Here is a 25,459-nt window from a genome sequence, read left to right on the forward strand (position 1 = left end):
TCAAGAGATGCCACTCCCAGGCAAATATCCCAAGAAAAATAAATACAGAACTAAGTAGTCTCATGTCTGCCAAAATGTTCATGACAGAACTTTTTGTGGTTGCAAAAAATTGAAAACAAAGTCAATAGCCATCTATTGGGGAATAGTTGAACAGTCATTTGATATTTCAGTATAAAGGAATGTTATTGCACCATAAGAAATGAAAAATATGAAGAATTCAGAGATGCACAAAAAGATTTGTAAGAACCAATTGTGGGGGAGGGCGCAAAATAAGGAGAACCAGAAAAATAGTTTATATTACTATAATTACATAAATAAAAGAGCAAGATAAAGCTGAATATTAATGTCAAACCAAATCAACAATAACTTATTAAGCACTTACTATGTGCCACACACCCTGCTAAGTTCTGAAAATACCAATACAAGCAAAAAGAAAAGACAATCCCTCAAAAGGTTTACATTCTGATCAGAGAAGACAACATATAAAAGGAGGAGGAAGGAGGAAGGGTAGAGAGAAGATACCCCCTGGGAAGAATGGACTCTGATGTAGAAGCTAGAAAAGAAATGAAGGCATGGTTGGCCTGGGCACTTTCCTTAAAATGGAAATTCTGAGAGGTGTCATTCAATTAGAGGAAGAAGTCACAGGGCCAGGGTATAATTGTTATGATCAGTCTTAACTCTGGAGAAAAGATGAAGGGATGCAGCTTGTATTTTCCTTGGAGAAGTGGAAGATTATGAGTACAAAATGTTGCATACACTGTCAAACATGGTCTCAGTCGATCCTGATGAACTCTTTTGTTTCAAAGAAAAAGGGAAGAATGGGAGAGTTGAGGAGAATATACAGAAATGACATAGTAAAAACAAAAGGCATCAACAAAACTTTAAAAAAATAAATTATGTGAATGCTTTCACATCAGATTAAATCTACTGGATATAAAATAGACATTGAAGATAGATGGGGTGACAATGTTGCTCTAAGTCACAATATCATAAGTTAAAATTAGGCAGGCAAAGGGCTTTTGTACAAAGAGCAATTAATCCATCAGGAATAGTTTCTCATATCTAGTACTCCCTGATCTATAAACATTAAATAAAATCAAAAGCCTTCTCCTCTTCAATTACATCCAACAGTCCTCTCTATTGCAATAATACCCAATAAAAGATATCTAATCTGCAGAAGCAGTTTTTTTTTTTTGTCATCACCATAAATGGATCAGTCACTCCAGAAGGGCAGCCAACATTCTCTTGGATATTGGCGCCGTTTGAGGAATGCTACTCACCCTGGCTCCTGTCATGGTTCTCCCTTCTTCCTACAAACCTGTTACAAAGACATTAGTGCCTTTCATTTATCTTTCATTTATTTAGCCCAATCAGATTAGAGGCCCTTCAAGCCAAGAACAGTTTTAAATTTCTTTGTATATTCTTACACCAAGTACCTGTAGCATTGTACCTTGTATACAGCTCAATGAATATTTGTTGATTTCATTGTCTTAATGGACCTGAGGTAGGGAAAAATGAAGAAGCATCAAAGGAGTTGATATTCTTAATGCATGTCTTGGATTTTTGTGTTTTATACTTCATCAATGTAGACTCTATATACATTAATAGATTATCTTTATAAATTAATATGGCCCCCCAAATCCATCTCCTTGTGACTTGCTTTGATAAATTCCCCTCAATTTAGCAAACCCAGTTTTCAGATGATGCACAATCAGCTGTTAGGACTATGTTAGCTAGGAGTTCCTTCAGGAACTTGGCCACGGGAGTTCCTGGTTCTCAAAAGTCACGTTGACTCAAAAGTCAAAAGTTTGAGAACCAAGGGTTATTTCTTGGCCAAGATGAAACATCAATATATGTTTGTGCTTATTTCAATTTAATTTTTCATTCTGAACTGCTTACATTATAGCAAATGCCTAAGTCTGACATAAGTATTGCAAAGTCCACACTGCATCTATCTTGGTGGTATCCATCAGTGCCCAATCAGTAATGTTGGCAGTAAACCCTTTCAGTAATGTTGGCAGAAGGCAGAGACCTTGCCTCAAGGTCCTGATGTTTTTAGCTCTTGGCCAGACAGGTAAGGTGTCAACTTGGGCAAAAAAAATCTCAAGTCAGAAGACTCATAAGCACCTAAAGGGAACCCATGCGCCATTCCTTTTATTGTCACTTGTACATCTTGTCTGTTCTTTGTCTAGAGCCAATGCTTCTGCTCTAAAGTAAATAACCTATCATTTCTCATCAGTTCTCTTTTTCTTTCTTAGATTTGGTCTGGCTGAGAAGTCATTCTATGTCTAGAATGTGGAATGAAAATTTCAGAAAATCAGAAATTTGTAGATATTAGAAGCTATCATTCTTTAAAAAAAAAAAAATTGGCACCTTATTTAAACATAAATGTTTAGGAACATTACTGCCGTTGACCCTAGTGGGGCCCAGCAGAGAAATCTGACTCAACAATGTACTCTTTGTTCTCCAGAGACTGGGGAGTCCACAGCTAGTGAGGGAGCTGCCCAAACAATACCAAAACAGATACTCCCACACACCAAGAATATAGCTTTGTCCCAATAGTCTGAGTCATGGGCAGCCACACCCAAACTCTTATCCAAATAAAATCACCTCCTTAAAATGAAAAGTTCCAGCATTCATTTGAATCTCCTCCTATCTAAGTCTTTAAAACTAGGTTGAGAATCATCCTGACTGGTCATCTAGCTCTTTCTGATTTTCCAGCTCTGCTTCTCTGAGTGCCACATAGGCACTTGCTGTACCACCAAAGTACCTAGAAGGATTTGCTTCCCAATGGAATTGCTAGAGATCTTCTGAAGATTCAACTCTCACCTCCATGCTCCCCACTCTCTGTCCCCGCCATGCCCTCTTCAGTTATATACTTTTTCCTTTCAGAGACTACTAGAAACTTTATCTCTCAATTACGTTCTCCAGAGACTGCTATGTATTCTATAAAATACATTTTTTAAAACAATGACATCATCCAAAGAATTAAAAGTAGGCACTTTCCCCCAAATATTCCCCATTCACTTAGCATTCCAGGGAATGTATTCTGCTTCAACTTATATAAATTCCATAAATTCAAACTTTAAAAAGAAAATAAAAAACAAAAATTATGAGTAATTATAAAAGAATAAAAATTAGGTCATAGTTCCACAAAAATTTGCCTCTTTCTTGAGCTACATCTCTAGGGCAGACATCCTGGTCTTGTGAAGGATTTAAGAGAAATTTGGTTTTGCTGGGGGGAACAAAGACATGTGGAGAGGTGTTTGGTTGTTCAAATTCCACTGCTGAGGAGAGAGGGTGCTAGGAGATGCCAAGCACACAGCAGAGTTGCTGAATATTTCTCTGGTGCTTAGCTGGAGGAGAAGAGAACAGCTAAATAGAGCCGACCAGTCCAGCTTTCCAAATCTTCCTGATAGTTGCTCTGTTTTTTTTTTTTCAGTCTCATAAATAACTGAACTGAAGAAAATAATGTTTACAGGTTTTGTTGGAGGAGTCTTCCACTGCCATAACCCATGTTGCTCCAGTTCACATAGCTCTAGAAGCAGAGCAGAGATACAGGCAAGAACTGAGAGTATGGAATTAACTTTGAACAGCCTGAGGCACCTGGATTCCAGTATTCTTGTTGGAAAATCTTTATTGTGAATGTTACAAATGATGATAGGAGAAAATGATGCCCATGGAGCCACTGGTGTGCAGCACTGGCTAATTCTTTGGGACCACAGGTGTGCTGCTAAACACTAGTCTTCTTCCTGGCTTGCTTTCCTTTCCGGGGTTTGAGGATGGTGTAATTTACATACACTGTATGCTTTTCTGACAGGAAAGGAACATAGAATGCACGTAGAAGTTTTGAAGATCTGAAAAATTAAAAGGAGAAAAAATGAGAATTGTATTATTTAATAGTTACCAAAAGTTACAATTTTTTTTCACAATGGTATCCAAGATGATTATGGGAAAGAAATCAATAAACCATTATTAAGCATCTACTATGTGCCAGGTTCTAAAAAGATAAAAATGAAAACAGTCCTTGTCTTCAAGGAGAAACAGACATATGTATATATAAAAACACATACAAAAGAAAAAGTCACGTGGGAAATGGAAGGTGTAGTGATGACTGCAGGGATCAGGAAATGTCTCTTGTAACTGGCTCTCAAGCTTTACTTTGGAGAAAGTGAGGGGAATTCCAAAGGGTGGAGGAGAAAAAGGAATCAATCCAGGCATAGGAGACAGCTTCAGCCACAGCTGGTGAGAATGGAGATGGAGTGTTACAGGTAACAGAAAGTGTGGCTGGACCAGAGCTATGAAAAGGAGGAAGATGGGAGAAGGTAGGGCAGAGCCATAGTGTGGAGGGCTTTCATGCTTGCAGAGGAGTTTGTATTTTATCCTGAAACAATCATCTTGTGCTTTTATGAAACAAAACAAGACAGAGACCAATGGTCAAGAATGCCTACCCAAAGCAGAACAGAGAAATTTGTTACCCAACAAGATGTGTTAAATGACCTAATCAATATCACTTTAACTATCAATTCAAAAAACCAATGACATCAAGGACTCTTGTGACCTCCTTCCAAACAGCCTTGATGAGTCTACATTAATTTTGTACTAGATTGTCCCACACAAATCCTAGATCAATGGAAAAGGTTCATAATAAAGTTCCTAATAGAACTTCATGGTATTATTTGGTTAAAGCAAAAAGAAATTGTAGATGTCCAGTCCTCATTTGGCATAGCCTCTGGCTCTTACTTTCTTCAGGAATTAAAGACACCTATGTGGTAAATTCTGTAGAGTGCTTTGGAGTACAGGACTAAACTGAAGTCTTTAATCACCTCCACATAGACTTTTGCAACAGCCTCCTAATTGATTTCCTTACCTCACTCAAGTCTCTCTTCTCCCCTCAGTTGTCAAAATGATTTTTCTAATGCACAGATCTGACCATATCACTTTTTAATTAATAAACTCCTGTGGCAAACTATTGACTCAAGTCAGATATATATCAACTTTCTCATTCTTATAAAATTTCTAATTTTGTATTAGTTTTCTAATGCACAAAATTATACATGAAAAAATGATGAGGTCAGTGATTTTAAAAGTTTGGAGACCACTGACCTAGGGTACTGAGAAATTAAGTGACTTGCTCATAGTCATGCAGCCAGTGTGTCTGAATCAGGACTTGAACCCAGGTCTTTATAACTCCAAGATCAGTCCTTTATCTATTATATTGCAATGCTTTTCAACTTGCATATAGCATATACTTAATATTTATTTTTATTTGAGCCAAATTAGTCAGGCTAGTTGGTACATGTCTATAAGCCCGCCTTACTGGGAAGGCTGAAGCTGGTGGACTGTTTGAGCACAGGAAATCGGGATTACAATATGCTAAGCTCACCAGAAGTCTGATTTAAATCCAGAACAATATGGTGAGTCCCTAAGTGTGATAACTATTCCAGATTGGAAAAAGAGCAGGTCAAAGCTCTCATGTTGATCAGCTCTGGGAGTGGGCCCATGAATATCTGTTGCATTTCTGGTCTGGGTAAGATGAGGAGACCCACTCTCAAATGTAATAATACTTAAGCTAAATTGAACTCCTAAAATATAAAGAAAACTTGCAAACTGAATTTCTAATGAGTTTCTAAAGAGTGGGAATACACCAAAGAGAGAACTTCTATTAATAAGTTAAAAAAAAAAAAAATACTGTATCACCTTCTACATGAGACACTATTTCCTGTAACAATCATTTCTGAGAATAACCAAATTAGGGAATAGCGTTTTTTGGTTTATAATGAAAGGGATGGATGAGGGATGTTCCATTACCTATGCTTCCTTCAAATCTCAATCGAATAAATGCAAGTGTGGTATTTGTATTGGCATCATAACCCCCAAGTCTGGCAGCCAACTGCAGTGCCCAAACACAATACTATCAGGTTTGGCCCACACACTTCCCAGTTTGAGAGCTGGCAGCGCTCTCCACTCAATCAGAACTGCACTTCAACAATCAGCAGCTTAGAGGCTTTAACAGAGAAAACTGGCTCTGAAGAGAAAAAGACAAAAAAAGGCTGAGCTCTTATAAAGATGGGCTTTAAGCTTGGAAGATCAAAACCAAGGTGATCAAGAAGAGGAAGTGCTTTTGTTTGTCCAGAAATTATCTGTTCTATCTGTGCTACGTGGCTCAGGGGAAGGTCAATTTGGAAGAAAGAAAGCCAATGTAAATACCTAAAAGTCCAAGTGTAGTGCACATGACTAAAACTGGGCATTTTAATGAAATGTCATACTCCACAAAACACAAAATATAATTAGTACCTTGTCCTGATCAACTTACCAGAATAGGAAGAGATCAGGCTTACAATGATCAAAGAAGTAATTTCAAAAGATTATATTGAGTACTTTTTAAGATATAATATGAACAAATATTTATTAGGTAGAAGGCACTTTTCAAGGTCAAGAGGATACAAAAAGATATAAGAAATGATGTCAGAGGATCTATGTTCAAATCTTGGTTGTGCCACTTATTTCTAGGATTCTGAGTAAGTCATCTAATCTTCATCTTTTTTCTTTTCCAAGAAAGTTGCACCAGATAGTACTTTTCAGGGCCCCTAATGGTTCAATCCTACAAACTCTGTCCAAAATAATAATAATCTATTTGAGAGGCCTGCAACATGTACATAATATAAAGTGGCAGATGTCAACCAGGTACCAAATGACTATTACGGATTTCAGAAGTGATCATTAAGACCTTTACAGAGGAAGAGAAGGAGGAGGAGGAGACTTCCAACAAGGAACAAGGAGGAAAGTAGGCTGGGGAGAGTGAGACATTCCGTGGGAAGAACAGCATGACCAAAAGCATGAGGAAAGAATGTATATGATGTATTCCAGGAACAATGAGTATACATCAGTGTGAGTGAAAAGTTCCCATGAGCTAGTTGGAGAGGCAGAAAGTCTGAGGAGAGGCAGGGTCTGCTTTTCATTTTGTCTCCATTCCCCAGTGCCTACCCCAGGGTCTTACATACAGGGATAGGGGTTTGTGATTTCACTAATACAGGGAAATTCTGGGTGAAGAAAATCTCTCTACCAATGAAGGTCAGCCCTTTCTTGATAATTTAGACTTTTAGACAATCTTGTTCTTCGTAAGAAATTATAAAACATAACAGACTAATATGCAGGAGAAACATCCTTTTAAATATGGTTAATGTGGGAATTTGTTTTGTTTGACTATGCTTATATGATGAAATGGTGTTCCCCCCCCCCCCCCCCCCCCCCGGTGGATGGATGAGTGGAAAGTGGGAGGAAGGATGAATTAGTACTTGCTTATTAAAAAAAATTTTTTTTTAATAAACCCCAACTTGAATTGGAGAAAAGTAGGGACTAAACTGTGGAAAAGCTTGACTTGTGAGACTCAGTAAGGCTCAGTAATTTAGACTTAATTCTATGGGCAAAATAAAAACTACTCTTATTATTACCTTTCTTTGATGAATAAATAGGTAGTTCTAAAAGCACACAAGACTTTAGTAAATAGAGAGGTTGTTACATGCTATATGCAGATGGCCACACCAACAGTAAGAAAAATAGACAATGAGAATGTTCTTTTGTTCTTAGCAGTAAATGACAAGTGATTAGGCAAATGCTTCTCCATCCTTCTGAGCAAACAGCCTAGGGTAAGAAGCTAGCCCATTGAGGACAGAATTTGGTTCTGATTTAGACATTATCACTACCTAGCACTAAAGAGAACAGGATCAGGTCTTTTTCATCAGGATCTATTTAGTCAAGGAAGAAACTAATCCTCACTATTAATTCCTCCAACAGCAGTAGACAAAAGATTTAGCCTCTGGCATTGTATTCCATAAGGAAAGGGAAAAGAAACTTCTAAGATCCAAACATGAGGTTATGTAAAAGACAAAGATAGAGGTGAGGGGGGACAGGGAATTCAAGGAAGAGTCCAGAAGATGTCTACTTGTTCTCCAATCTTAGATGTGAATGAAGACTAGCAAACCAACTTCTTGTTGCTTTTTCCCTGCAACTTCTACTAGTGACCCATAGTAGATCAACACAGTCTTTCTTTTAGCACACAAAATTATCAATTTTCATGATGGAGTGACAAAAATCCTAAGTATGCTTAGCTCCATTCCCATCTCTGGATTGGAATGAGATTCTGTGTTGGAGTTTTTTGTTTGTTTGTTTGATTAAAGAACAAATTCATCTGAATTCTTCATCTCTAACATTGCAGCTGCCTTTCTGCAAATCTTTCTAACCAGTAGCTTTCATATGTTAACTAAAGACTGACCTTTTCAGTTTCTGGTAAGTGGTAGGGCTGTTGTGAAAGAAGGGAAATCAAATTTGTTATTTGCCTTCGTGAGGAGATAAGAGTCTGGCTGCTAGAATAGCAAGTTTATACCATAAGTATATGTACACATACACAAAGTTGCACACACATTCCTCCACGAATTACAAAGTACAAAACAAATACCTATAAAACTAATGCAATCAATGGTCCTCACATTTCATAATTTTATAACATAAAAGCCAAACTACAATTGTGTGTTAGGCAGCCCAGCCTAAGGAGATATAAAATTCAGCCCCCTCTCATGGGAGCTGGGACATAGACCCTCCCCTTGAGAGAGTCACTCATGCAGTGAATGGATGGAAGATGAAACAAACTTGGACAAAGCAGTTGCCTAAACAGCATAATTAGCTGATGGCTCAGAATGTTTTCTAATTCAATTACCCGACCCATTTATCAGGGCTGGGAAGCATTCTGCTGTGGAGATTTAAATCTGCTCTTGCTGACGTCAATGGAAGATTGTCTGCCAGTCCCCGAAGTCTCCAGTTCAGCAGGCTCGAATAGATCTGGTAAGTCCATTTTTCACTTTCAAAAGGAAACAAATCTAACACATTTAGAGAAGAGTTTTTCTGGTTATTTTTTATTTTTAATTTATTCTTCCAACATTTAATATCCTCTGTGAGCCTAAAATCTAAATCCATGGCCAGTTTTCCTCAAGCAACTTTTTGCTAATGCAGCTTTTTGAAGGGAGTATGTTCATTACACTTATAATTCATAAATCTAAATACAAACTGAATTCTGAGAGTACTCCTAAGTTTGGAAAAAGTGGTCCACCATCCTCATTTAGGTCTTATGCCACAGTCTACCCCAAAGTCCTTTGCCAATAAACTTGGGAATCTCAAAAAGAGCTGGGTCTGATCACAAATATCATCAGGGAAGTCTGGGGGAGTGCCTGTTAAGGTACAGTGGAGAGAGTATTAAACATAAGAATTAAAAAGACCTAAAATCAAAGAAGAAAAAAAAAAGACCCAAGATCAAGTTCAGCCTCAGAAACTCACTAGCTGTATAACTCTAGCCAAGTCCCTTAACCTATGTCAGCCTCAAGTTACTTCAACTATAAAATGGGGATAATAATGATGGGATTAGATTCAGGAAACCAAAATTATGAGATCAGGGTTTCTGGTGGTCAGGGAGTTAAATAATGAGGTTAGTGGCAGGATCAGGGTTCAGGGAACCAAATGAAGAGGTTTCACTCTCCTAATTACACTTGGGATTCAGCACATGAGTTGTGAGAACCCCTCTTCTGGTGGTGCAGAGATCCTTTGTAAAGGAATTTATGAACCCGAAAAGCTAGACTGTTAAAAAGGAGTTTATTATAGGCATTTGGAAGTCAGCCTTTGCTATGCATGAATAGAAAGATTGAATTCCTTAGTGGAGGAGTCCTGGCAAAGAAGTAATGTTTCTAATAGAGAAATCCCGACAGAGAGATATAAAGTCTTGTTAGGGAAATAGGTGAGGGAGATAAAGAGAGGGCAACGCTGAAAGAGAATATTATTCCAGCGGGCAGAGGCTGCTGTGCCAGGAAGAGAGAGTTTCCTTTGCATGGCATATTAGGTCCTCTGCGAGGATGGAGCCCCAAGTTGCTGTTTTTATAAGGAAACCTGAGACAGAAGTTTCAATTGGGTGAGATTCCCTCAATGCTGTCCCTGCCCCCAGGCCTAGATGAGACCACTTACTGGGAGTAGTCATCTAGTCACAGTAGCCGAAGGTCACTGCAGCAATAAGTAGCAGAACCAAAATTCTACTTGTCTTGAGTATTAATCTTATAAAGTCTTACTCTGACTTAGCACCCTCTTTGGGCTCACTCTTCCAGCTCAAACAGATATTGTCGGCAGGTTGGGTGCTCCCCAGTGGGCCCTGGGGCTGACTAGGCCAAGCCCTTCCCTCAGAGGTGCTGGCTGCTTTGCTTCCCTCTGACGGTCAACCAGAACACTGAGTTCTTGGCAAGGGTATTCACTCAAATCACACGGCAAGAATAGAAGATCCAAAGCCCTTTCCCCACAGACACATTTAGGCAACACACAGAGCTACAGCAACTCACAATCCTGAAGGGGCAGGGCCTCAGTAAGCTGACTTTTATCAGGAGAGGGCCAGGAAGTTCATGGCAGGGCGCACCAGTATTGAAGTGACAGAGAAGTCACTCTATAATGACGATAATGACAAAGGCTTGCATTTACACAGTACTTTAAGGTTTGCAAAGGACTTCACAGGGATTTCATTTCATCCTTACAATCACCCTGGAAGGTAGGTTATTATCTTCATTTTACAGAAGAGGGCACAGAGTTGAACAAGTGAAGTGACTTGCTAGATTCACACAAGAGACATGAATCACAGGCTGGATGTGAACTCCCATCTTCTTCTCCCAGGTCTAGCACTCTATATCCAGTGTGCCGGGCTGCCCTCACTCCTCCTGGGGAGGACATTCAGCACCAAGCCATGGCACTTCTGTTGGACAAGCTGCCTGTGGAAACTCCTCACATTTTCTTTTCTTTTTTTTTTTTTTTCCTGCTGAGACAACTGGGGTTAAGTGACTTGCCCAGGGTCACACAGCCAGGAAGTGTTAAATGTCTGAGGCCACATTTAAACTCAGGTCCTCCTGACTTCAGGGCTGGTGATCTATCCACTGCGCCTAGCTACCCCTCACATTTGCTTTTCAAAGGACAACTACAGCCTCTACCAAATCTACGCTCTGGCTCTGACCTGGGTATGCTCTTTTCTACTAAAGCCTTTGCTCCCAGGTTTGTTGCCCTAGCAGAAGGTAAGAGTGGGAGACATAAGGTCTTTTCCCTTTGGACCATTTTTCCTGGTTAGAGCAGGGGTTCTTCAGTGAGGGACCTCATCCCTGCTTCTAGCAACTGTTTCCCAGGCTATGTATGAGGAACCTTCTACCCAAGGGGATTCAAGAGACAAAGATAGACTAGGAGTCTTGCCCAGGCACAAGTTCATTTTTTCTAGTCTTTTTATAGGTAGATGAGTTGCTTTTTTCTAAAAACCCTTTCTAAAGTATAATTCAACACTGGGGAAGACCTGCTTCAGCCTATTAGGTGGCTTCTCGATCAATTCCTGGTCACTTTAATAAAGTCATTGATTATATTTCCATGTTATATATGTTATATAACATATATATATATATATAACATCTTTGGCATCTCAGCTCCTTAAATAATAAATAAATAATAAAAATATTATTAATATTAATATTAATTAATATTAATAAATTATTTATAATGATTATATAATTATTATTATATTCTATATAATAACATCTTGGCATCTCAGCTCCTCTAATACTACCAGTTTCATTTGTCTTTGGCAACACACAAGGGTAGTCAGACCTCAGACCAACCATCATCCAAACCGCTCTACCAACAAGATCCTAATACCTGAATTTCCTCTTTAGATCCTCAATTCATATCCTCCCTCCCTCACAGTGTCATTATCTTGCTCCTATGTTTCACTATCACTGTAATTTAGGTACCTTATTTTAGGTATTCTTCCTGTCTCTTGCACCCAATCCCTTAACCCTGTTTACCACAGTTTCCTCATCTGTAAAATGAGCTGGAGAAGAAAATGGCAAACCACTCTAGTATCTTGGCCAAGAAAACTCCAATGGGTCACAAAATGTTAGACATAACTGAAATGACTGAACAATAACAAAAATTAATGATTTGGGGCAATTTTTCATATGCTTTTTGATTACTTGGGTTTCCTCTCTTTATATGGCTTAGTCATATAAGTATAAATAAGTTCCTTAAATATCTTGAATTTAAGACCTTTCTCAGAGAAATTTACTTTAAATATTTTCCCAGTTATTTTATTTCCCTTCTAATTTTAGGTACATTAAATTTATTTCTGTAAAAACTTTCAAAATTAAAATAATCAAAATTGTCCATTTTATCTTCTTTTTTTTTATACCTAAGTCTTCTCTGATCCATAAATGTGAAAGGTAATTATTTCTTTGCTCCTCTAATGATAAAATCTTTAATTTCTAAGTTATGCATTCATTTGGAGTTTATCTTAACATGTTGGTCTGTAATGAATCTTTGCCAAATAGCTATCTAGTTTTCCAAGCATTTTCTCAATAACTGAGTATTTTCTGCAGCAACTGGTGGCTTAGGTTTTATCAAATAGTATGCTACTGTGTATGTTTGTTTCTATCTGTTATGTGCCTCATCTGTTCTACTAACTGTTGCCTCTCTTTTGACTGATAGGAAATCATTTCATGATTATTGCTTTGTAATGTAATTTGAGATCTTCTACTGATAGGTACCTTTCCCTCCCATTTTTTCATTATTACCCTAGAGATTTTTGATTTTTTGTTCCTCTATGTGAATTATATTGCTATTTTTTTCTAATTCTACAGAATAATACTTACATGGATGATACGTGCATTAATTAAGGTAATTAATTGTATTATCTAGACCTGTTCATATGCAAATAATATTTTTCCAGTTATTCAGATATATATAATTCTCAAATGCCTTTCTAGCTCTTCCTGCCAAGTTTTGTTAGTATTTTACAAGAACAATGATTATTTGTGTGGATTTTTATAAAAGAAATCCTGCAACTCTGATGAATATATTGCTTCAATTAATTTTAAGTGACTCTTTAGGGTTTTGTAGGAAAATACAAATTTTTAAAAATGGGAAGAATTCATATAATACCTTATGATTTGCAAAATGCTTTAAATTATCATCTCATTTTATTATCATAATAATCTTGGGAAGTAAGTTCTATTATTATTATCCTCATTTAACAATGAGGAAACAGTGAAGTGACTTACCTAGATTTATATAACCAGTAAGTGACTGAAACTAGATTTAAACTCAGTACTTCCTGACTCCAGGTCTAGCACTCTATTCACTGTGTGTTTAAGCTACCTTTTATCATCATATCATCATTTTATCATCATATCTGAAACAAGTGATCATTTTGTTCCCTCTTTTTTCCTTAGTTTCCCTTTCTTGTCTTATTGTTGTAGCTAGCATTTCTAGGACTATATTAAACAGTAGTGGTTAAATGGGCATAATTGCTTTTACCCTTGATCGAATTAGGCCTTAAATTTTTATCCATTATATATGTTTGCTCTTGGTCCTAGATTTAAAAAATATATATATTAAGGAAGGATCAATTTATTCACATATTTTTTAATGTTTTAAATCAAAATATATGCTGATTTTTGTCCAAAAGCCTTTTCAGCACCTATTGCAAGTATATAGGTGTGGGGGGAAGTAGGTTTTGAAGGGCTTTGAATGTAAGATGATTTTATATTTGATCCTAGAGGTGATAGTCACTGAACTTTAGAACTGAATTAGAAGGGAGACATGCTCACTTTAGAAAGATTACTTTGTCAGTTGAGTGGAGGATGGATTGGAGTGAGGAGAGCCTTGAGGCAGAAAGACTCATTAGTAGGCTATTGGAATAGTCTAGATATGAGCTAATGCCTAAAGAAACCAGTGTGAGGGTAATATAAGAGAAGAGAAGGAGGTCCATATGAAAGATGTTATAAGACAGCCATTGGATAGTAGAAGTGAGAGTAGAAAAAAGTCAAGGATGACATCCTTATTTCCCCTCTGAATTTAACGTATTTATATTCTATGATCTTTAAATAGGTATTTTTCTATATGCAGTTGTATTCAGTCTTCCTTTATCTGTTTCAGATGAAGTTGAGGTTCGTGAATGTTCATTTTGTCCAAACCTTCTTCTATGTTTAAGTAATCTCATGCACCAAATACTCTTCCTCTTCCTTTCTTACCCATCATAGTCTCTTATCCCTCTCATTTCTGATTTCTTCAGAGACCATCAAAACAGAACAAATTCACCTATAGCTGTATCCACCTCCGTATCATATTCAGTGTTCTCTATGGCCCTTAAAGACATTATGGTTTTGAATAGAACTCTATTTTCTTTCTATTAGTATGTAAACAATCTCTACACTCATTCCTTTTTAATTAAACATGTGTGACTTTCTTTTTTTTTTTTTTAATTATAGCTTTTTATTTACAAGATACATGCATGGGTAATTTTTTAGTATTGACAATTTGCAAAACCTTCTGTTCCAACTCTTTCCCTCCTTTCCCCCACCCCCTGCCCCAGATGGCAGGTAGACCAATACATGCTAAATATGTTAAAGTTATATTAAATACAATATATATATATACATATCCATACAGTTATTTTGCTGCATGAGAAGAATTAGACTTTGAAATAATGTAAAATTAACCTGAGAAGGAAATCAAAAATGCAGGCAGACAAAAACAGAGGGATTAGAAATGCTATGTAGTGGTTTACACTCATTTCACAGAGTTCATTTCGAACCAGTGTAGCTGGTTCTATTCATTACTGAGCAAATGGAATGGATTTGGTTCATCTCATTGTTGAAGAGAGCCAACACGGATAACTTTCTATGTTTATTTTGGTTCCTTTCAAAATGTATAATCAGTTCTGGCCTTCTCATCAAGAATGCTTGGAAATTCCTATTTCATCAAAGATCTATTCCTCACTTCTTCCCCTTTCCCCTCACAGGATTATCTTTTTCCAGACAGACTATTTTTGATTGCAAATATTTATCTGTTGGCTTTTTGGAATAGTGTTTCTTCCCTTTTGAAGTGACAGCTATCGAGTATTCATCTGTAAGCCACATTGTGGCTCCTTGGTACTTGAAATCTTTCTGGCTGCTTGTAATATTTCTTCTTTGACATGGCTAAATTATAATTTATAATTTTGGCTAAGATGAACAGGGTTTCTTTCTAAAGGTGACTAGTATATTCTATTTTCATTGTGTCCTCTGGTTCTAATAGTTGTAGGCAGTTTTTATTTGTAATTTATAGGAATATAGTATTCAGGCTTTCCTTGGTTTGGATTTTAATATAATTCAACCATTCTTAGATTATCTCTCCTCAAGCTGTTTTCCAGGAAGTTGTTTATTTTCTTCTGTTTTTTTTTTTTCCCCTTCAGTTTTTGGTTTGGTTTTCATATATCTAGGGTATCAATTCTCCTTGCCATTCTTTTCTCCCTAGGTATCCTATTTATCACATTTCATTTCTTCTTTTTATAATCCTTGTGGCCAGGACATTTTTTTTCTCTCTCAGGTTCCACTTGAACTTCTTGGGAAGTTGCTCTTTACCTGGGGTTTCTATCCTGGGACTTATTTGAGACAAGGTATTTTTTTCTAATAGTATTTAGTATTTTTCTTGATCTACTCAACTCAGCAGCCTCATTGTCCAGGTTGAATAAAGCTCTACTGCACTCCTGAATTGGGTGCCTGGTCCTAACTGAAATATCCAAGATTGGGACCCTCCTTCTCTAGGAATTGTTAGAACTTGTGTCCTGCTCTAGTACAGGTCAAGGCTGCCTATGTCCAGTTAGACTAAGGTTTCCTGGATGCTGCTCAGGGTTCCTCATCTATGGGCCAGGGTTCCAAGCAACTTTTCCCTCTTCTTGCTGTGGGGTCCAGAGCCACCCATAATCCCTGGGGCATGCCTAGGGCCATTTTCTCACTGACAAATAGCTCATAGTTCTACTCCTCCCTAAACTAGACAGGATTCTTCTTCTTCCCTTTTCTCTTCATGTAGGGTTTACTATTTACTAGGGAGTTCTGGGCCAACCTTGAGTTAAGGTCTGCCTAGATCCCTCTAATGCTGGACTCTAGGGCCACTCCTCACTGGGCTCCAGACAAGAGGCTCCTGGACACTGTGTTCTGCCCAGACCCTCTCTCTTTCCACAGAGCTCTGGACTGCCTATTTTTGTTTTAGTCTGGGCTCCAACCATGAAGCTCCAAGGCAATTCTTGAACTGATCTGTGCTTAAGTCTTTGCTCCTACTCCCTTGGGCATCACTGGGCTCATTTCAGAGTACTCCTCCCTACTCCAGGTGTTCTGTGGCTGCTTTTCTTGTGCTTTCAATCTACCTAGCTCTGAACTATTTCAGAATTTTTGCAGGATTCTAATTGTCTTTCTATGTATCTCTAGGCTAAGGTGGAGTTTATAGGCAATACTTCTTATTCTTTTTGAAATATCTACATTTTTACATCTTTTCTAGAGCATTTGAGAGAGATTTGAACTCCCACAGACTAAAAAAAAAAACTACTGTCTTCCCACAATCTCCCAACGACTCACCCATTCTTTAAAAAATCTTCATTATATCCTATCATGCCCTTTAGCTATACAGCTTTCCTTCTCTAAGCAAAATTCCTTGAAAAAGCCATCTACCATCAAAACCTCCATTTCATCTCTCATTCTCTTTTAAATCTGACTTCATCAATCAAATGAAACTGCTCTCTCCAAAGTTACGATTGACTGTTTGTCAAATCTAATGGCCTTTTTTCCATGCACATCCTTCAGTAACATCTGACGTGGCTGACTGCCTTGTCCTTATGAATATTTTTTGGATTTTGGCGACTTTGCTTTCTTTGGTGGTCCTCTTACTTCTCTGACTGCTACTTCTCAACCTCTTGGGTTGTACAGTCATTTTTCATACACAAATTATGGGATCCCTGTCCCCCAAGACTGAATCTTGCCCTCTCTTATTTCTGTTTCTTTACACTCTTTCCCTTAGTATTCTTATTGGTTCCCAAGGATTTAACTATTATCATTAGTCAGGTAACTCTCAGACCTATTTATCAAGCCTTGTTCTCTCACCTGAGCTGTAGTTCTTCATCACCAACTTCTTGTCAGTTATTTCTCAGACTGAAAGTTCCAACTCAGCATGTTCAAAACAGGATTCATTATCTTTTCCACCAAGTTGTCCCCTTTTGTGAACTTTCCTGTTACTGTCAAAAGATCTATCTTCCTAGTCACCAAGGTCTGAAATCTTGGTGACCAATTTAATCGTTTCCTCTTCTATAACATTTCTTACATGTTCCCATCTCTCTACTCATACAGTTATGCTTCACATTCAGTTTCTTATTTATTATTTCTCACCTGAACAATGAACAGCCTCCTAAATAACCTCCTTGCCTCAAGTTTTTCTCCACTCCAATTCATCTTTTACTCAGCTACCAGCACTTTCCTCAAGATAGGTCTAAGCAGATCACATACACTTCCTCAATAAGCTCTAAGGACTCTGTTACCTCCAAAACCAAATATAAAGTGTTTTGTTGATCATTTAAAGTTCTTCCAACTTACAGCTTATGGATAGGAGAGGTATTCTTAACCAAATGAGGGTTGGAGACAATTATAAAAAATTATGATAATGTAAAAAAAAAAAAAGACAACAATAAAAACTTATTTAAAAAAATATATATAAAAAAGATCTTTATAATCTGGCTCCTTCCCAACTTTCCATTTCTCTTATATTTACTTCCTATGATCCAGTTGTATTGGCCTGCTTGCTTTTCCTCATGCATGACACATAATATTCTGTCCATTTTTTTTTCACTGGCTATTACCCATACCTGGAACATTTCTTCTCCCAGCCTCTTAATGAACTCTTAAGGAGTTCATTAAGGACTTCATATCACCTGCTCTATAAGTCCTTTCCTGCTCTTTAGAGCTGTTAGAGTCATCTCCACTAAGGTTACCTTCTACTTACTCTGTATTTATCTTGCAAGTTCTGATTATACTTGTTATCTCTTCTTTTCCTCACCTTGAGAATTAACTTCCTTGTTAACCGATCCCTTCTTTTTCTCCCTTTCCAAATTGGGCAACTAGTTGCTTCCTAATTTCCTTCTTTTCTCTCTTATCCCCAAACATTTAGACAGATTATTCCCATTCCTGGAGAAGTTCCCTCCACAATTCAGCCTACTGAAATCTTTCTCTCTGATTCCCTCAGAAAGAAACAACTATGACCTCTCCAATCTCTTTTCTTTCTCTGTTTGGCCTCTCCTAAATACCTAAGAGACTCCAACTTGTCTTATGATTATTTCTGTATGTATCTTATTCTTCTCAGAGACTGTAAATTCTTTAAAGGCAAGGGATTCAGTTGATTTTTCTGTCCCCCAGGACAGATGTCATTGGCAGCTCACTGATCTAAGTACAGTTTCAAGAAAGAAGCCATCTATTGACAATACCTTCACAACAGTGTACATTAGAAATTGGATTTATTATTTTTAAGTGGCTATAACTCATGAGTATGAAACACAACTACTGGCCATTAACATTCATTAAGCACTTCAGTACACTCCTTCAAAAAGCAAGAGTGACTGGTATTGCTATTCAAGATGGAAGATCTCAAGGGAAAGTGGAGACACCAGAAATTGATAGAGGGGAAGACAAGGGAAAGTTTTTTATAAGTAGTACTCTGGAATTGTAAATTGTAGGAACCAGACCTTTCTATGTGACTAATATTCAAATAGCATAAATGAAGAAAAGGCAGGGGGGAAGGGAGTGCTATAGTGACTGACACATGAGGGAACCGAAGGAAGCATTTCAATTACTAGTTGGGATTCAGAACTAATTCTATTCAAAGGACTCCAACACTCACTCAGGCATTTTGAACTGTTGGCATAGAACCAAATTCTGTCAAAGGGGCATAATCTTACTTCCCACCTGGGTAGTGAAAGTTACAGATGGGAACAGCTTTCTGGATTATTCTGTGAACCATATGTCTATTTCTTTGAGAAATCTCCTTAGGTAAGAAATTGCTCAGAAATGAGCCAACACATGTGGGAAAATGCATCAGAAGAACTCCTAACTTGGTTCTTTACAGTGGGATCTGTTTAACAATTTCTTCAAATGTCATTATAGCACTGAGACAAGAGCCTTAAATACTATCATCCAAGCTGCCACATAGGTTTTAAATGGCTACATTGGCCATGGCCTGGCAACATGATGCATGACTGCTGAGTGACAAGTATCAAGGTAGTGGGATTGAGGAAACAAGGTAAGAGGATTGGGGAAAGAAGAGAGGGAGAACTAAATGAAGGTACAACTCTATGATTTCATATTTATCCTCTAAAAAGTACCTTTGTTTACAACTGTAGTTTAATCTTTAAAATTCAGACTGATTAACAAATTTCCTGAGAAAATATACCTATCTTTAGACAACCTCCATATTTCTTTCCTATAAGCATCATTTCTCTTTGCATTTTCAGAAATTTTATTCATGAGAGTATCCATCCTGCTTGGGCTGACTTATCCTGTAAAATATTAAACCAACAGATCCCGTACATCATTTCTCTGTACCTGATGAAATCTCCTTTACCAAAATGTAATGTGTATGTCACTATGGACCGATACCTAATTTCTCTCTGATGAAGATCCCAGAATTCCCATTCACATTTTGGAAAAACAAGGTCCTCCTTATTGGTCAAAATCAGATCTAGACAGGAATTGTTCTTTACTAATCTGAAGGGTGATGTTACTATTTAGTCAAGTCATGAAACTATTAACTGGTTTGATTTTATCAGGGAGAACCTGGTCTGTAGTATACTCTGATATTGCTTCTACTTCCACCTCCATAGATGTTCACCCAAATGTTCTTCATGATACAACTCTTTTTTTGTTTCTAGATTCCCTCAGGAGCATGTAGTTTCCTGATACATAACAGTCTTTGCTCTACCTGTACTTTATCTTGTACCTTTTGAATAAGGAAAGCATATTCTAAAGTCATATACCAGTCATAAGACTTCAATATTATGTATGATATAAAATTTGCCTCTTCAACCTGGAATCTTTCTTTTTCTCTCCCTGTTTCTCCATATTTATGCACTTACATACAGATATTAAGACCATGGGTTTTCTTACTATCTCATTCCTTGTATTTTGTCTTCTCTGACAAATTCTAGGCAATTCTATTGCTATTTTCTTTACTAGGCTTTTCCTGCTTGCTTTTTTAACCTAAGTGCTTTGACTTTATGTGAGGATAAACCTTTTCAATTTTGTCTCCCCTTCCTGCCCTTTTGGTTTGAGAATCTTTCCTCTTATTTCTCTTTAAAAAAAATAATATTATGTGGTTATTTGCTGAGAGCTCCCCTTTTCCTACTCTTCTTCTTTATCTCATTACCCAAATGCCTTCTGTCATTTATCTCCTCTATCACCCCAGTATTGCACAAAAAGGTAGCCCTTCTTGTCACAGCTAATCCCTGTATATGTACAGGTGATCCCATTTCATCCCATCCTCTCCAATAAATTGCTCCCACACTTAGTTTCAAAGGCTTCTTCCCTAAAACCTACAAATATGCTTACATTTTTCTCATCCTCAAAAAATCCTTTACCTGATCTATCTATCTCCACTAGCTAGGGTTCCATAAATTCCTTAAGAAGGCCATCTGCAAAGGGAGCTTCCATTTCTTTCCCTCTCATTCTTTTCTTAATCCTCTATTAGGGTGGATTCTGACTCTTTATTCCACAGACACTGCCTGTCTCTTCACTGTTTTCTCAATTGCCAAATCCAATGATTTTTTCTCAAGCCTCTTCTTTCCTGACCTCTGGGCAGTCTTTGACACTGCTGATCACTCTCTCCTATTCTTGATTCTCACTTCTTTCTAGGTTTCATGATACTTCTCTCTCCTGGTTGTTTCCTATTTATGCGACCACTTCTTCTCAGTCTCAGTTGCTATATTTTTATCCAGATCATGCCCACCAACTGTGGTTTTCCTACAGGGATATGTCCTGGGTCCTCTTCTCTTCTCCCTCAATACTATTTCACTTGGTGATTTCATCAGCCTTCATTGATTAAAATATCATGTCTCAGCTGATGTTTCTGAAATCTACCCATCCTGTCATAATCTCTTTCCTGACCTCTAGTCTTACATCCCAATTGCCTATTGGACATATCAAATTGGATATACAGTAGAAATCTTAAACCCAACATGTCCAAAACCAAACTCATTATATTTTCCCCAAGACCTTCTCTCTTCCAAATCTTCATATTACAATTGTTCTCAATTCCTCTAAGCTTGCAAATTTAATTTCTCACTTTCATATTCTCCCCACATTCCAATCTGTTACCAAGGCCTGTCAATTTTGCCTTTGTAACATTTCTCAGATTTGTCCTCTAATCGCCACAACTCTGGTGCTGACCCTCAATACCTAATACCTAGACTATTGCAAAAGCCTACTGATTGGTCTCCCTGTCTCAAGCCTCTTCCTATTCAGCTGTAAAAGTTTTCTTCCTAAAGTAGATTAAGGAGGAATGGGAAAGGCTTCTTGCATTAGTTATAATTTTACAGAGACTACATAGTGGGGAGTTCTATGATTTGACCCTTTTGCTACTCTATTATCAACTCCAGTAGCTTCCCATCACCTTTAGGATTGAATATAAAAACCTCTGGTGTTAAAAGCCCTTCTTAAACTGCATACGTGTGGATGTGGGCCTGCGCATACACACACACACACACACACACACACACACACACACACATACACCACACACTCTCCTCTCTCTCTCACACCCTTTCCAGTCTTATATTTTATTCCCTTCCACATAAACTGTGACCAATGACAATGAATTTCTTGTTGTCCTTGCATAATTCTGGGGATTTTGACTAACTGCACTCTGTGGCTAGAATTATCTTTTCTCTTCATTTCCATCCCCTGTATTTTTCTAGTCTCAACTAAAATTCCAACTTCTTCACAAAGCCTTTTTTTCAGATCTCCTTAATCTTGGTGTCTTCCCTCTGAGATTATCTCTAATTTATCATAAGCAGATAGATAGGTAGAATATTTATAACCTGTATGCAAACAAGATAGGAATATAAGCATATCTACATTGATCTATGTAGATTTGCAGACTTTCTCCTCTATTAGACTGCAAACTCCCTGAAATCAGGAACTTTCTTTGTATCCTGTGTTTAGTTGTGATTGGCCCACAGTGGTGATTACTAAAAGCTTCTTGATTTGACTTGAGTAGTTAAATTATTTTTTTCTTATGATCATCTCTGTCCCTTAATTAGCTAAGAATTCTCTCTACTAGCTATCCTTGTAAAAAGGTAATTCCCTTAATTATGTTCTATTTTTTAAAAAATGTGACCTTCTATATGTAGGTCATATCCATTTTAAATATAATAGTCTAAGCCTAATTTTTTTTTTTTTGTTCAATTGAATTCCAGTTTTTCCAGGAGTACTTGAGGAATAAAAAGTCCTTCTCCAAGTAGCTTTATGTTCTTGGTTTAACAAACATTACTTCATAAAGTAGTGAAAATACTGGAAGCAAAATTAAATCTTCAGAAAACTTGAATTGAGACCCAACTGATCTTTATCACCCAAGGAGACATGGATACCTGAAATTGGCAGGAGTCAAAAAAATAAAAACTTTGCCAATTTTTCTATTTTTATCATCAGTGAAAGAAGAATAAAAGGCATTATTACTGAAAAGGAAACATGGTGCCATAGAAAGAATACCAGCTCAAATCCCTGAGTCCTGCTACTAGTTATTATGACCTTATCCAAGTTATAATAACCCCTCCACTTCATTTTCCTCATCTGTAATTGATGAGAATAATAGTTGTACTACCTGCTTCAGAAGGTCATTAGGATGATTAAACGGGATGGTTTAATTGTAAACCATAAAACATTACATGAATGTAAATTATTATTATTAATTCATGAGTCTGCCAGGGTCTTTTGAGTTGGATTATGGGAATAAGAGAGGAGCTCCTACTAGGAAACTGGTAACAAAGATAGATGAGCAACCGGATCTTCTCATTTTTTGCCTCCTCAAATATGCCCTATTTCCATCATAGAAAAACAATATAAAGAGCACTCAACTTTGGAATTTGGGTTTGGAAACTGCACAAGATCTATCTCAAATTCGTGTCTAAAACTCAGTTTTTTTTCCCCCATGTAATCTGCTCACCTACTGAATATATGAATATAGACAAGCCAATTAGCTAATTACTCTGAGACTTAGTTTCTTTATTAATAAATGCTGATAATAATACCTTTCTTTCCTACTTTTCAGGATTAGTGTGAAGATGAAAATGAGACAATGAAAAGCATTTTGAAACTGTGGAGTCCTACACAAATAAAATATTATTATCATTATTATGAATCTGTGAAGGATACTGCTTATTTTAAAACTCAAGTTCTAGCCTCAATCTGCTAACTAGCCAAGCCTAAACTTCTTTCAGCCAAGGTCAATGTACCCTAAAATAGGGAAATTCAAATCTTACACTCTGTAGATCCAGAATAAAAGCAAAAAAGCAGGGGACCTGAGAAAGCTTGTTTCCTTCTCTACAGGAAGGTGGGAGGAAAGTAATTGTTCATAGAATCAACAGTATCGCAATTTGCTTCAGTAAATACAAGGAGACTCTAGAGTACAGGAGCCCATTTCAACATTATGGAAAGGCATTTCTTTCCAGACACTAGGAGCCATATATTCCCACCACTGGTAGAGAGTAGTTCACCAGCAAGCTGGTAATTTATTGCAACACTCCTGCTTCACTCCTCCCTGGGGAATCTCAGAGTTGGCATTACGTCCGCCCACTTGTCAAGCTATTTTATACAAGTAGCAATTATATCAGGCTTCAAAGGAAAAAAAATACTGTCTTATTTTAGAATGTATGTAATGCAAGACAGCCAGAGAGTGATAAATGTGCCTAGATTTTAAAGTGATACTGTCAACTAGTTTAGACTCTTCCCCCCTCCCTCCCAAAAAAATTATCAACAAACTATTGTGGATTAACCTAGAAATCTGGATGGCTTTTATAAAGTTAAATAACTACAGGCAAGATAAAAGTGATGAGGAAAGTGATAGGATAATCACCTCCCCTATCATAAGAGAAAAAACTGGGGGAAATGGTCACTGATGCCATATAATCCTGGGTTTCACTCAATCTTACTGCATCTATAATCTCTAGTGCTCCAAGAAACAGAGAAGAATCTTTAATTCAGCTTGGCTAGAACACAAAAAAGATGGTGAAGTTAGGCCGACATGTCCTCAAATACCTTCTTCAACCTGGTCGCTTTGGAGGACTTGCTCTACCAGAATAGGGCTTCCTTATTCTCCTCTATTTATCACAATTGGAAAGAATTTTCCTAACAAGTCCAGTAGAAAACAGATTCTTCCTACATTTGTGCTAATCAGAAACTCCTGAGGCCACACCATTTATGTTCCTGTTTTGAGGCTGGTGTTATCCTAGAATCTAGCAATGAATGCTAAGGACAATAAAAATTGTTTTTAACACTTTTTAAAGTCTGTATTAGTAGGAATAGGAAAATCACCCTCTGCCTGGATATTTGGGCTGATAGGTGTGGAGTGAAGGCACAACTGCTCAAGTTAATCTTATATTGCTTTTGTTTTCTTTATCAAAGAAAATTATTTTCCAACTGGAGAAAAAAGGTGAAAATTGAATAACAGGGAATTCAAATGGAAATAAGAAAACTTAACAGAGCATCTAGCTGCCTTCAATGAATTTAAGTCACTAAGGTGTTATCACTGGTATTTTAAAATAAATTATATTCTAGAATTATGAAAGAACTGATAATAGATCACCAAGTCACTGCTGATGACCTCTGAAATATGCAAAGATAGTGGGATAAAACTGAAGAAGGATAAATGTCTTGATTTTCAAAAGGGGGCAAGGGCAGAGAACTTCAAAGAACAAGCTAGGGAGTTTGAATCTAATTCCTTGAAAAATTATAGAAGACAGAATTATAGGGTTGATTTTCGAGCATTAATTAAGAAAGGAAAGTACTAACCACTAGAATCAGCATAGATTAAGGACAGATTTATCAGACTAGCCTCATTTCCCTTTTAATGAGGCATATGACAACATCTTATATCTTTGTGAACAAAATAGAGAGAGATGACCTTGAAGATGATATCATTATGTGAATTCAGAACCAGATAAATGCTTTAGTATACCTTTCAACATCTTAACTGATAGAGTAGAAAGTCAATGAACAGGGAAAAAAAAAAAAAAAAGACTAGAGATAATGCCATAGAGGACTGGTTGAAGAAGCTAGGAATGTTTAGTCTAAAGAAAAAAAGATTTAGGGCAGAGATGTCAAACACATGGCTATGGCCAGAATCAGATTAAAATGTAACTGGGAAAAAATTAACAAAATAAATAAACTTCAATAGCATATAATGTTAATATGTAGTTTTAAAAATTAATATGCAATATGTAATATGCAATTCTGCATATTGCAGAAAACCTTATTTATGATCTAGTGGTCCCCATTTCTATGTGAGTTTGGTACCACTGTCTTGGGGTAATTCGGATAGCCATCTTCAAGCATCTACA

The 25,459-nt window shown here is 37.1% G+C and overlaps 1 protein-coding gene and 1 long non-coding RNA gene across 4 annotated transcripts in view; one reads left to right on the forward strand and one right to left on the reverse strand.

Annotated features, from left to right (window-relative positions):
• Positions 1-288: 288 nt before the first annotated feature.
• ALG9 (ALG9 alpha-1,2-mannosyltransferase) overlaps positions 289-25,459 on the reverse strand; it is a 132,959-nt gene continuing 107,788 nt past the window's right edge. For both annotated transcript variants that reach the window (XM_031961167.1, XM_031961169.1), the window contains one exon: positions 289-3,857. In XM_031961167.1, the coding sequence (XP_031817027.1) occupies positions 3,734-3,857 (124 nt within the window). In that variant the 3' untranslated portion in view covers positions 289-3,733. The remainder of the gene's footprint in view (positions 3,858-25,459) is intronic.
• LOC111719792 lies at positions 6,458-23,530 on the forward strand. Of its 2 annotated transcripts, XR_004233207.1 has the most exons (4): positions 6,458-6,521; positions 8,733-8,841; positions 12,696-12,732; positions 23,173-23,530. It is a non-coding gene; the product is annotated as an uncharacterized LOC111719792 (long non-coding RNA). The 2 variants fall into 2 exon arrangements; XR_002769766.2 differs by lacking the exon at positions 6,458-6,521 and having other exon boundaries at positions 7,263-8,841.

This window comes from Sarcophilus harrisii, chromosome 3 (genome assembly GCF_902635505.1).
Source record: "Sarcophilus harrisii chromosome 3, mSarHar1.11, whole genome shotgun sequence".
NCBI classification, from domain to species: domain Eukaryota; kingdom Metazoa; phylum Chordata; class Mammalia; order Dasyuromorphia; family Dasyuridae; genus Sarcophilus; species Sarcophilus harrisii.